Consider the following 12,543-nt stretch of genomic DNA (forward strand, 5'->3'; position numbering starts at 1 on the left):
TTTCTCAAGTCAGAGGAGTGAGAAGCATTGCACAGAACATCCACAGAGTTCATGGGTCACTCCTGTATAAAAGGACACAAGTTCAGGAGAACAAAGAAAGCCAGTCCAACGCTAGCCAGGAGGGGCCAGCCGTGGACCGAGCCTCACTGGTGACTGCTATCCTGACCTCTGCAGGCAGGACTGCGTGTGACCTCGGGGCCTTGAGCGTTCCCTTCGGCAGAGAAATCACAACCTGCTACCTATTTGCTTTGCTCAGGAGCTGCACGCTGACGTGGTCCCGGCCAAGGAGGCACACGGGTGTGTCCTTTCTCCTAGAGCAGGCCAAGTGGGTCGGGTGGGGGCTGGGGGGTGGTGATGGTGGTCTTGTGGCCAGAGATAGCACGGGGGAACACTTAACCCAAAGCTCTGCAGCGCCAGGGTCTGGGCCACCAATCAGCAGATCCGAACGTCCAGACTGGACAGGAGCGTTTTCAAGTGGGGGAAAAAACAAAGATGCCAACAGGTAGGATGGGGCATTTGTGCTTTGGAAATCAGGGAACTGTCCCAGGGAGGTTAGGAACGATTACCTTTTTGTTCAATCACAGTCCCAGACCCCTTTGGCCATGGTTGATAGTAATCACGAGAGTCGAGATCCTGGCGTTTTGGGGAGCCTTCTCACAAGCCTGCACTCCCGGGAGTCTGCCTTGGTCCTGCCCCAGAGATGACCATCAGCCACCTCGGGTGATGATGGCCCCAGGCAGCCTGGCTCTGAGGATAAGTGGCTGTGGCGATCCTTTCTAAAGAAGAGCCGTCTGTCTGGTGGACAGAAATCACAGATGCCCTGCCTGGTCCAGAGGTTCAAGAGAAGAGGTCACCCGGGAGCCGGGCAGTGGAAGCGAGTGGCGCGGGTCTGGGCAGGAGCCACACACCTTCCACTTCAGACACCACAAGAATAAGTGGGCAGGAAGCGAGGGTCAAGAGGCTGACCGTGAACACTGATTTTACGCTGAGCCTCCACTTAGCCAGCTAAGTAATGGCAAAAACCTTAAGTTATGAACACTGCCTCCAATTAACAAAAAAGAAGCCATTTAAAATGGTATAATGGAGCTTGTAATTAAGTGTTAGTGTTTTATACAGAACCGTTTTCCCCAGGGGAGAGGTACAAATCAGCTTTTTAAACTGATGGAGCGTAAGGAGGAGGAGGTCGGCCGTCTGTGGGAGCTACTGCGTGGAACGCCAGCCAGCTGAAGGCAAACCCCACGGAGAGGGTGCTGTTCAAGGCACTTGAATATTGCTTATCACGATGAAAGATCAACCCTTAGACTCAAACTGAGGGGCCCAGCGAGGAGGGGACAGTCCCCCCACTCCAAGGGTTTCTGTTTTTTAGTGACAGCTCTTAGAAGTATTACAGACAGTGATAGCTTACCACAAACAATCATAGGGTTGGGATCTCAATTAAAAAAAAAAAATAAATAGAGAACAAAATACAAAGAACTGCAAGCAAAACTTAACCAATTGATTGTATCGAGCACCCAGATGTAAGTCTGGCAAAAAAGACAGAATGGAAATCAACAATAACCTAGTTCACAACAAAACAATACAAGTGACTAATTTGCTTGGAAGAGCCGAAGTGGCTGTTTTAGGCTGTTGCTATTTGGCCACTAGGATGGACTTATTTATACTTTTTCAATTTCCTCGGATTTAACACCCTTGTAAATAACAGTCATGCCTTTAAAATTAAAACACTACCCTAATATTTCCTGTTTTAATTCCCTGCTTTTCATTCTAATGAAAATGAGATATTCAGAAATTCATCGCACATGATGACAAAATTCCCTCGAGGTTTTTGTGGAGAGGACACCACAGAACTGTCAGGGGCTCTGCTACTCACTGTCCCAACGCAAACTCGCCCTTCTTGATGCACCTGAATCGAGCCAGATGTTAATCCGTTTCCCCTAAGCTCCTCCATTGTGAATTCTCTTCTCACTGAACCAGATCTCAAGTTCAGAGATGATGCAAGCATCAAAAGACAAACGGCCTGCCTCCCAGCCTCCTAGAGCCTTCTGAAAACTTCGTATTCATGAAAAGGCATTGTCTTTAGTGTAGTGACTCTTAAATTTGTGAAAACTTGAACTAAGTGCTGCAGTTGCAGGTTAAAAGACTGTAAATGAAATACATAATTTCTAAAACATCATGCAAGAAATGTGGTTTCACATCTTACAGTCAAAGTCCTACAAGTTAATTAATACAAGCACACTGAGGTGTAATAGCGGGAGCATACCTTTAAAATTATAACTCCCTCCCACCCCCCCAAATCAAAAAAGGTAATATTAATTAAACTTAAGAAATAATGAATGCACCATTAAAATGTCATCCAAAGATGTTGACCTAAGACAAAGGTTTCAATGATACACAATACGGTCAAAAAGTTTTCAATCAGTAATATACAGTATGACAACTACATCTTGTAAATTATACCCAATACTGCCGGCAGTCTATCCCTCTAAAGAATATTTGCCCCTTTCATCCCTTCCTAACAATCAGATAATAAAATACAGCACCTATAAATAAGCAAAAAAAAATATATATATATACCGAAATCATCTATTGTTAGTTTAAAGATATGGCAATAAAGGAGTCTAAATTAGCAAACTTGTAGAAGCCATAACTGATAAAACAGCTTATTGAAAAAAGGTGGCAGTAATGCACTCTATGTGTGCACAGGTACTTAAGAAAATACACAGACGTATAAAATTGCACACACGCACACACACACACTCTCATCCACCTCTATTCTCACGCATATACACATAGACAACAGGAGGAATCAGAGACAAGTTAGACTTTTGATTGGTACTTAGACTGCCCTAAACTGTGCATAAAAGAACGTTCCGAGAGGCAAAATGAATGGAGGGCCAATGGTCTGGTCTGGAAGTGAAGAGCATCAGCCTTTTGGTGTGAGTTTGGGCCATCTCTACGGGGGTGGGAGCAGAGCCCAGACTGCCACGTTCTCTCTTCGGCAGGGAAGGAAGCTTCCCACGGAGTCAACAGTCATCAGTGCTTGTGGTGGGGAGAAAGGGGGAGAGAGCGTGCGCTCGAGCCCTGCCCAGGCCCAGGGAGCGGCGTCCCCTGGTGGGGCTCAGTCCATCAGGCGCCCGGGAGAGTGGTGTGAGGTGTGGTGTCTTCTGTGCCAAGGAAAGGCTGCTGTCTACGAGGGGCGGGCTGTGTGGCCCCAGACCTGCCTGCTGCCACCTTAGGGGCCTACTCTTTCCTCTTGTCTTTAAATGCTTGTACATGTGCAGACGCACTAACACAGATGTAGACACCATAAATTAAACAAAATGAACGGGTACATGCTACAGTTCTAACTTGTCTCCTAAACCTCCGAGATATGAGGTCTGATCAGCGTGCTCTGCGGTTAGAGGTTAAAAAGCAGATTATAAAATACCTAGATTCGGATCTTTTCTTTTTGTCCTGATTTGGCCTAGAATGGAGTGTATTAAACAAACCCTGGTCAGCAAAAGCCCAGAGTCAGTTAAAGCTATGGATCAATGTGCACTACATGTCAGGATTCTATTCACGTACAAGAAAACACTACGTCAGCTACCACAAAATCAGATAGTTTCCTGATGTGACTTTTCTTTTTGTTAAAAAATATGTGGAGTAAATGTGTTTTATTTTAATTCAAAGTTTCAAACGAGAAGATTCTTTACTTGAAAATATTTAGGAATCCAAACTAGTGTGTTTAGAGTCGGTTTGACTGTGCAATCTCTTAGTGGCAACTGAACAGCTACAAAAACTTTCTTTTTTAATTTTTTCTGAAAAATCCCCCCCCCCCCTTTTTCCTGGTTTAAGAAGATAATAGTGTATTATCGCTCTGAAGCCATTAGATGGCAGATAAAAAGCCCCCTTTTAATGTGTGGGTTTGATTTTTTTTTTTTTTAAAGCCCACACGAAAGAGGAGGGCGCAAGGCAAAGCTGTAAGAGTTATTCCAGAACCTGTGGAAATCACTTAGGGCAATAAAAAAAACACTTCAGGGTACAAAAAAGCTCGACTACACATTTCCGTTTTCTTCCTTGAAAACACGACATAGATTGGGCTTAATGCTCCTTTGTTTTCTATATGCACCTTGGCCTATGGCGATTTTGCCCTGTGGCCCGCAGGGCGGTAAGTGCGCAACAGGGTCCAGGCCCCCGCCCCTCTGCTCTGCCTGGCCCAGCTCCACCAGACTCGGCCCGCTCGGCCCGGCTCGGCCCGACACGGCCCAGCTCGGCCCAGCGGGGCCCAGCTCGGCCAGATGCGGCCCTGCTCGGCGAGAGGGCGGGCGCGCCCCTCAGAACTCCCATTCGATGGGCTCCTCGCGGCTGGCCGCCTTCTCCAGGCGGTGGATTATGCTGTTCAAGTTCGCGGCCTTCTTCTTCCTCAAGGGGTTGTCTCGGGAGTCCCTGGCGCCCGCCGCCTCCGGGAGGCCGAAGAGGCTCTGCAGCGAGCTGGCCCTGCGCGGGGCCGCGGGCGCGCTGGTGCTTGGCAAGGCGGAACTCCGGTCCGCGCCGTCTCGGGCCCGGCAGGGGCCTTCCCCCGGCGGGGCGGCTGAGGTAGCGGCGTCCTCCCCGGCCGCGGGCGCGGCGGCGGGGTTTGGCACGGGCCCCGGGCCGTCCGCGGGGCCCTCGACTGGCGGCCGGGGCGCCCTGGGCCGGCCCTCGTCGTCGGCGATGTCCGGGGTCGCGATCCCCGAGGGCGGTGGCTCCGTCTTCTCCGCCGGCCGCGGCGCCTCCTCCCTCTCCTCCGGGGCCGCGGCCCCCTCGGCCGCCGGCCCTCCCTGAGACTTGGCGGCGGCCACGGGGCCGCCCGACTCCTCGGCGTCCGCTGCGCCCGGGCCCTCGGTAGCCTCCACGCCGTCGCAGCTGTCGCCCTCCGAGCTCGGCGCCGCCCGGCCACTGCGGGCCGACGGGGAATCGCTGGCCCCAGCCTGGCCCTGGCTCCCAGCTTGAATCTCCTCAATGAACAGTTCTCTGCGGATCCGAGACCTGCAAGACACAAGTGGGGAGGGCCTCGTGAGGCGGCGGAGCACGCAGGCGGGCAAGAGCCCCCTTCCCAAGGGCCACACCCCTTCTCTCCACCCCATGCATCTCACATCCCCTCCCAGGGAGAGTCCCTGCAGCCTCTACCACCCACAGAGCACGGCAGAGCCTTCAGCTCCGCTTCACAACCGGAAAGGCACCCTGCTCCTGAACACAGCACACCGCTCCTGGCTTAGCCAGGAGCCTGAGTGAAGCCCAGGCTGCTGACCAGATTCTGTCCTTCACACTAGCTGTCCCTCGGTCAGGTGACCAAGTACCCTCTTCTCCAATGGCATGGAGGCGGGTATCATTTAGTGGTATGCTGCCTCCACCTACGTCCCACCCATCTCCCCTTGTGTTCCTGTTTATTCGGAACTGCACACCTCAGGCCTAGCATGGTGCTTGGTGTACAGCAGTGTATGCTGATGGGAGTAACACATGACCCGCAGGATGAACGAGAGCTGCTTCCTCATCAGGACTTCAGGAGAGCACTAATCATTACTGCCCAAAGCAAAATCTTCCCCCCCTGTCAAGGCGGGGGTAGGGGTACCACCACATGTGTTTTCAGCTAATTCCCACACCAGAAAGGAGAAGACCTGGAAAGAGTCACTTTTGATCAAGCAAGGAGACCAGAAAAGTACTCCGGTATTTCAGCAAGTTTTGATCAAGCTGAGTTCAGCCAGTGGGAAATAAACTGCTGTTCTTTGTTGGGTCTGAGACAACTACAGAAGGGCGCTGGCCTTCCTGGGTTTGAAGCCCTTGTTGACATCAGGGAGGGGGTCTCGCTAAGTCCTTTTGCTCCATGTTTCACCTGCCACCATGCTCATGGTCTAGGCTCAATCACAGGTCTCGGAGGTCTTTCTTTCAAAGAGCTGAAAAACCTCTGATGATGTGCCAACTGTTAGTGGAAAAGCACTTCAGGTGAATTAGCACCCAGTGTCTGGCAGAAACAGCTTGCAGAAAGCCCTTGGGTTAGGCATGCATGGAAGTTTTTTTGCAGTACATATAATAAAGCTACCATTTTTTGAGAGCCCATTATAAGCCACTGGGTGTTGGAAGCAGGGAGAATTCACTGTCATTTAGTCCAGTATGTCAGACTCTGGTCTGGTTATCTATTATACAGTTACAAACTCGCTGCACAGGCTGAGCTCTGACCCTTGTTGTGAAGATGATTTCTGAGCCAGAGATGTAGGGTGAGGTCTTGAAGCCCCGCAGAAGTTCCTGAAGTAACACACTTTCTTCATTTCCTAGGGCTACCTTGGAGCCCATGAAATGGCAGCTCCCACCAACAGCGTCCTTGGCACTTGCTGGAGGGTGAGGCCTCTGCTGGTTTTCAAGCCCTCTGGCGTCTGAGAATGTCAGTGAACACTGGTCCCATCCCACTCTGGTTGGGGAAGTGGGAAGCTAAACAGGGACCTAAGAGCTGGTGTTGGCCTGGCCTAGGACAGAGCACAGGCAAACTTGGGCTTATAATATAGCTTTACTACCTATTAACTGTGCAACCTAGACAACTTCCTTAACTTTTTGAGTTTCAGTTTTCTTAAAGATATGGAGAACAGTAGCTTTCTTTCAGAGATACTCAGATGAAGTAAAATGTTCATGTATAATATATAATATAAAATATATAGAAGACCAAAAAAAAAGGAGCTATTTTCACCATCCGGCTGCCCTTTGAATGGCGGATTCCCCGTCATAAGCGCTAAGGCTGAGGTCAAAGGGGTGGGCGTAGGGAAGGACAACTTCACGCCTATGGCGTAGCTCCCAGCTGCCACACTCGCCAGTTTGCTGTGAAGTGGCCACCGATCAGGGGACCCAAGGAGATAACATGCTTACAAAGCTCCTGGCTCAGTGTCTGGCACATACTAGTGGTTGGCAGATGTGAGATATCAGCCTTCTTAGCCTAGATTTGTCTCCATGTTGATGAGGTTAACTTCTGGCCTAGAAAGACCAGGTTCCAGGAGCAGATCTGGTTTTTGGGCAAGTTACTCAAGGTTCATGGGACACCATGGCTTTTAGGGCTGGAAGTTCCTACTGGGTGGACCTGTTCTAGAAGACCATGTGTCCTGGGGTATGTGGTTCTAGCATTCCCAGGTAATTGGCCACCTTAAGATACTTCTAATGGCCTTAGGGTGGAAGGATAGGGGAAGTAAAACTTTATTTTTTGAATGGGGGAAAAAGTTGATATTAGGGCAGGAGAAAAGAAAAGCAACTTTTTCTAACCCCTGTAGAATGAGTGTAAGAAGCTGCCTTCTCACTGAGGACCTGAACACACTGGGCGAAGGTGCGCTGAGTGCTACTGTGAGGCAGTCCTTCTTTGAAGCTCTGCAGGGACTAGCAGGGTAAGCTGGTCTGTACTCAATGCTTAGTGGAAGATCTAGAGCCAGAGAGAGCGCATGCGCTCAGTTTGAACCTGTGTGCTGCAGGTTACCTCCTGGCTGACCTTAGGCAGGTGACTCCAGTTCCTTGGCTTTATGCCAATTCTGAACAGCCTGGTGCCCACTTTTCCTCTGACTTACTTCTAGCTTATAACATTTTTTTAGTTCCTCTTTCAAGATTCTGTGCATCTACCTCTTCTAGGAGATTTTTTCCAGATTTCTAGATCTGAAGCTAACCTCTGCCCTTGATTTTCTTATTTGACTTGGCCCAGCCTCCTCTGCTCTCAAGTGATTGTTGAAAGGAAGTATTTATTGCGCATCCACTCTTGATCTAGCCCTGAGCTTATCAGCTGAATTTTGAGGGTCTATTGCTATTTTTCCTCTTCCCCTTTTCTCCTTATTGTTGCTAAGGGTGTAGAGTTGAATTTGTTTATACTAAATGCACAGAAGAGGTGTCTCCACAGTGACCAGCAACCACCATGGTCACCAGAAGGCCAACAAGATGAGTTGAGAAAGCTGGAGAGTGCCCCTGGCCGAAGGCAGTGCCTGCCACTCAGAACTGGGGCCTGTTGGGGAAAGGGGGCCCAGCAGGGCCCACAGAAATGGTTTTGGGGATTTTTTTGTGTAATTGGTAGCACCTTTGCCCAGATACTTAGTAATCTACATCTTTGCAACACTTGTCCAGAGTTACAACACTTGCATTAAAATGAGTATAGTTTGCAGAGGACTCGAAAGTACATATTCAAATGTACCTTTGTGTCTGGAAAGTGAAAATGAGATTGCGTAACACCTGGCAAGGAGAGGCTTTATGAGCCTCTGCCCACATTTCCATTCATTCGTCTTCATTATACTCGTTTACTACTCTCGAAGTTTCCTTCTACACAGGGGAGCTCCATTATTGTAACTGCTGGCCCCACTCTGCCTGTTCTTATCTGATTGGCAAATTCAGAATGAATAAGCTGGTTGTGCTAGGCTCCTGTACTTTCTCTGTCTTTGTGGGAGCACATGGGAAGCCCTGCCTGGGACCAGAGCTGCCATGATGGATACATTTGCCTGGTTCTAGGAGGTCAGGAAGCGGGTCTATCTGGCTCTCACACATCTGCTAACTGAGCCTTCATCAGCAGTAAAGATGTTATTTTGGCTCTCATCTAATATTTAAAGATTTCTCATTTGTTTCGAACTTGTGAGATTTATTGGGCCCCTTCAGAAACTCCTGCAGAGCATATCCTGCGGACAAGGCAGCCAGAGACGCCCTCCTCCTGCTCGTCCCTGAATATCTGTGATCTGCCCTGCACCATTTGATTCAGTGACCATCAGGCCCCGCCCATGGCGGCTACAGAGTTCTACCTGGCACCTTGGTGTGAACAGGAGCACCGACCCAGATTTATTGAGCCCTGGAGAAAACCATGTTCTGAAGAGAAGTAGCAGTTGAGACGGCCACTTACAAATCATTAATCAAGCAGGAATTTCTATCAGCCTACTGAGAATTCTTGGTCTTATCAGCAGAGAGTCTTGGTTACAGCCACAGTCAACAAATTTATTGTCTATCAGTGGATTTTCACTATTTATCCCAGTGTTACACCCCAGTCTACCTTCTACAAGATAGCACTGGGTCCTTACCTGCTCAAGGGGGTTATTCACGTCCCCTGAATTATGTATTTTTCATCGATAAGATGCAGTAGTCTATATCACTCATAATAGTTGTGAGGGTCAAATGATACAGTATTGATTAAAGCACGCAGTTTGGTGCCTGGAGACCTAGTAGATGCTCAATAAATCTTCACTTATGAATTAAGAAAGGGCCTTACACTACTTAGTTTATTTAATTACAAAGCTAATCAAACTAGTCTGTAAAATCATACAGAAGAAGTCCTGAGAACACATCAGAAAGCCACTGTGCTGCACTGACCACTATGGGCCTAAACCCTACACCCTCCCTTATGAAGTGACGCCGCTAACTGTGACACTACATCTTTGGATTCAAAGTGAATAAAACAACATAAAAAACCAACTAACTAATCACACACCAAGTTCTTAAGTTTCCAGTGTGTGGGGGCCGGGAGCAGGATGTACCTGTAATTGTGGAACCAGTTGATGACGGTGCTGGTTTTCAAGTTGAGCTGGGTGGCGAGTTCCTCGATGGTTTTTGGTGACGGGTATGGCTTTTGCTGATATGCTCGTTTCAGAGCTTCTTTCTCCTCTGGAGCCAGCACCACTCGGGGTTTCTTCAGCTGGTGCTGGGGCTGGGGGCTGGCACCCTGGCTGTAGTCCACGCCAACGGAGGGCGGCTCACAGGGCTGGCTGTCGCTGACTGAGCTGTGCCGCCGCTTCATGTAGGCTGAGGGAGGGAGAGAAGTCAGATTGAGGAGCAGGCCCAGCTGTGAGATGTGCCTGACTCTGGCCCCGTGGACACATAAGCCATGGCTCGAGATTACTTCTGTGTAGACTGTGGCAGCAGGCTGTCTGCTCTGCTCCTCCAACAGCATCTCAGGATGCTGGGGCGAGAACCATCCTGAAAGCCCGCATGCACACATCAGGGAGCTGCTCTGACGCTGCGAGCTCCCTGTCCCGTGCAGCAGTTTAGCCAGGGACACAGACTCATACACGGAGGAAGCTGACTCAGATCCCTCTGGGAAGGGTCAGGAAAGGTGCCCCAGGAGAGATGACGTTTAAACTGCATTTTGAAGGACAAGGAAGGATTAGCTAGGAAACAATAGGTGCGGAGGATGAAGATGGCAGGAGGAGGCTCCAGAAGGTAGAACGGCATGTGCAAAGACACAGACGTGTAACATAGCACAGAGTGTCTGCATGCGTGTGTGTGCACATGGAGAACGGCCATGGTGGGGGGTTGTTGGACACACCCCTGAAGAGACAGGCAGAGCCGGGGTAGGCCAGAAGTCTGGACTTTAGCTTGGACGCAGCGGGAAGAAATGAAGAGATTTAAGTTAAGGGAATGATATGGCTGGCTACATGTTCTTGAAAGGTTGCTTTGCCAACATCTGAGGAACGAGTTGGAGTGGGAAGAACTGGGAGGAAGGTGTTCAGTTAGGAGGTAAGAATGAAAAAAGCTTGAATAAGGCAGTGGAAATGGGGAAAAGAGGACTGTGGTGATAAGGACAGAAGTGCCAGGACTTGGTGACTGGCTAAGTAAGGCACGGAGAAGAGCCGAGGATGGTTCCTGGACTCCGCTTGGGCAATGGCTTAGACAGTCCTCAGGTTGGGCATCCTGGGGAGCAGATAAAAGGTAGATGATGATGATTTGTCTCAGAAAATGTGCAGTAGTGGGGTGTCGCTAGGTTTATCTACTTTGAGATGTTCTGTAGGCAGCTGGCTAGGTATTAGGCCCAGGTTTTGTGGTCTGGGCCATAGAAAGCAATCTGGAACCATCAGAATAGAAACTGTAAGGAGTCAAATGTATGGTCCAGGATAGAAATGGACTGAGGGTAGTATATACACGTGCTGATTTCTAATGCCAGACACCTGAAACTTACACAGTGTTGTAATGCAGTGTTTCTCAATTTAAAAGAAAACAGAGATTGTATTTGAAGTCAGTGGTGTCAATGAGAAAAAGAAGGGTGAAGAACGGACCCTGGAAGACGCCCACATGCAGAGGCTATTCCTGGGAAGCAGCAGCCAGAGGGGTGCAGAGATGGGAGGACACCCCGAGACTATGATGCAGCAGGAGGCACGAGTGAGCACGACGGTCTCAGGATCAGTGCTGCAGAAACGGAAGTTTGCAAGGACCCAGAATGCCCTCTGCATCGGTGATGAGAAGATACCTGGAGACCTGGTGACCACTCTGTGGAGTTGTGGAACAGTCAAGGGCTGAGGAGATTAGGGGAACTCGAGGCCCGTGCTAGGTGGATCAGTGGGCCACGCCCCTGGGTGAGGCAAGACCTGAGCATGGAGGAAGGCAGTGTCTATGCGCCACTGTCTTGAGAAAGGGGAGAGGGAAGCTGGGGACCTGCAGGTGGTGGAGAAAGAGGGGTGGAAGCAAGGCCCAGTGGAGTGAGGAGACGGGGGTTTGACTCAGGCCTAGAGAGCTTGCAAGGGTGGCAGGGCCCAGCAGAGCGGCCGAGGGACTGTGAGCACTGACTAGGGGCGTGCTGAACACTAGGGGCACCTCCAGAATACGGGAGGGGGTTCCTAGAGTGGAACCTCTGTGGTTTTGCATCATTTATTACCAGCTATGCTTCAAACTGAACACCATTCGGACTTTCTTGAGCAAATGAACCCATCCATATCGATCTTTCTAGTGGACTAGTGTGGAATACAATCTGATTAACAATTCTTAAAACTGATGGAAAAGAGACCTTATCTCATCCAAATGGCAGTTAATAGTAAGTGGGAGTATCAGAAGCAGTAGCAGCAGCTACATTTATCCTTTAGTCCTCAGTTATGTGACGGGAGAAAGACCATTATTACCCCTATTCACAGATGAAGAAACCGAAGATGAGAAGTGATCTGGTTTGCTTAGGTCACAAAGCTCATGAGTGAGACCGGGCTGACGACCTCAGTCTGACCTAAGTGCTGCCGGCCTGCCCTGCCTGGTGGCCAGCACCCGCAGCCCCATCCCACCCAGAGGGAGCCCAGCAAGTTGGGGAGACACTTCAGCAGCACCAATGTGTGGGTCTCAAATAAATGTCTCAGGGCCAGTGATGGCCAGCGTCCATCTAGCCACAGGGGGAGAAGCCCAGCCCAGGGCTAGCCTATGCCCGCGCCTGCGTGTGTCCAGGTGCTAGTGACTGTGTGATCAGATTGGCTCAAGGGTCATTTCACGAAGGAAAACAAGGCAGGCTAGGATAGAGAAAGGAGGATTATGGGGAGGAGAGAAAGAAGGCAAGCACGCAGAGATTTAAGCAAAACAGAGAAGCACAGTGTATGGACGAGGTGGCTTAGTGCTCATGTGACTCCTGCAGCCTCAACTGCCTGATTTCTAATCTAGGCTAGCCTGAGAGCACAGCTTATTTTCATTTATTTAAAAGGGAGACAAATTATTTTAATGACTACCATTAAAATACTGAGCATGTATATGTGCTGGCAGTTCCACTAGCTATGCTCTTCTAAGCCTCACAACCTGAAAAGGGTAGCAGGGTTGTCCTCACTTTACAATGGAGGAGCTCAGACC

The 12,543-nt window shown here is 49.7% G+C and overlaps 1 protein-coding gene across 5 annotated transcripts in view; it reads right to left on the reverse strand.

The window, feature by feature from the left end:
- CUX1 (cut like homeobox 1) overlaps positions 1 to 12,543 on the reverse strand; it is a 320,905-nt gene that overhangs the window by 17,392 nt on the left and 290,970 nt on the right. For 3 of the 5 annotated variants that reach the window (XM_037506891.2, XM_037506890.2, XM_037506892.1), the window contains exons 23-24: positions 9,489 to 9,753; positions 4,270 to 5,007 (exon numbers count right to left, since the gene is read on the reverse strand). The exons of the other annotated variants lie outside the window; for them this stretch is intronic. In XM_037506891.2, the coding sequence (XP_037362788.1) occupies positions 4,314 to 5,007; positions 9,489 to 9,753 (959 nt within the window). In that variant the 3' untranslated portion in view covers positions 4,270 to 4,313. Of the gene's footprint in view, positions 1 to 4,269; positions 5,008 to 9,488; positions 9,754 to 12,543 lie in introns of those variants that run through there. 5 annotated transcript variants of the gene reach the window in all.

The sequence above is a fragment of the Talpa occidentalis genome, unplaced genomic scaffold, assembly GCF_014898055.3.
Source record: "Talpa occidentalis isolate TD23 unplaced genomic scaffold, MPIMG_talOcc4v2.1 talOcc4.12, whole genome shotgun sequence".
Classification (NCBI taxonomy): Eukaryota; Metazoa; Chordata; class Mammalia; order Eulipotyphla; family Talpidae; genus Talpa; species Talpa occidentalis.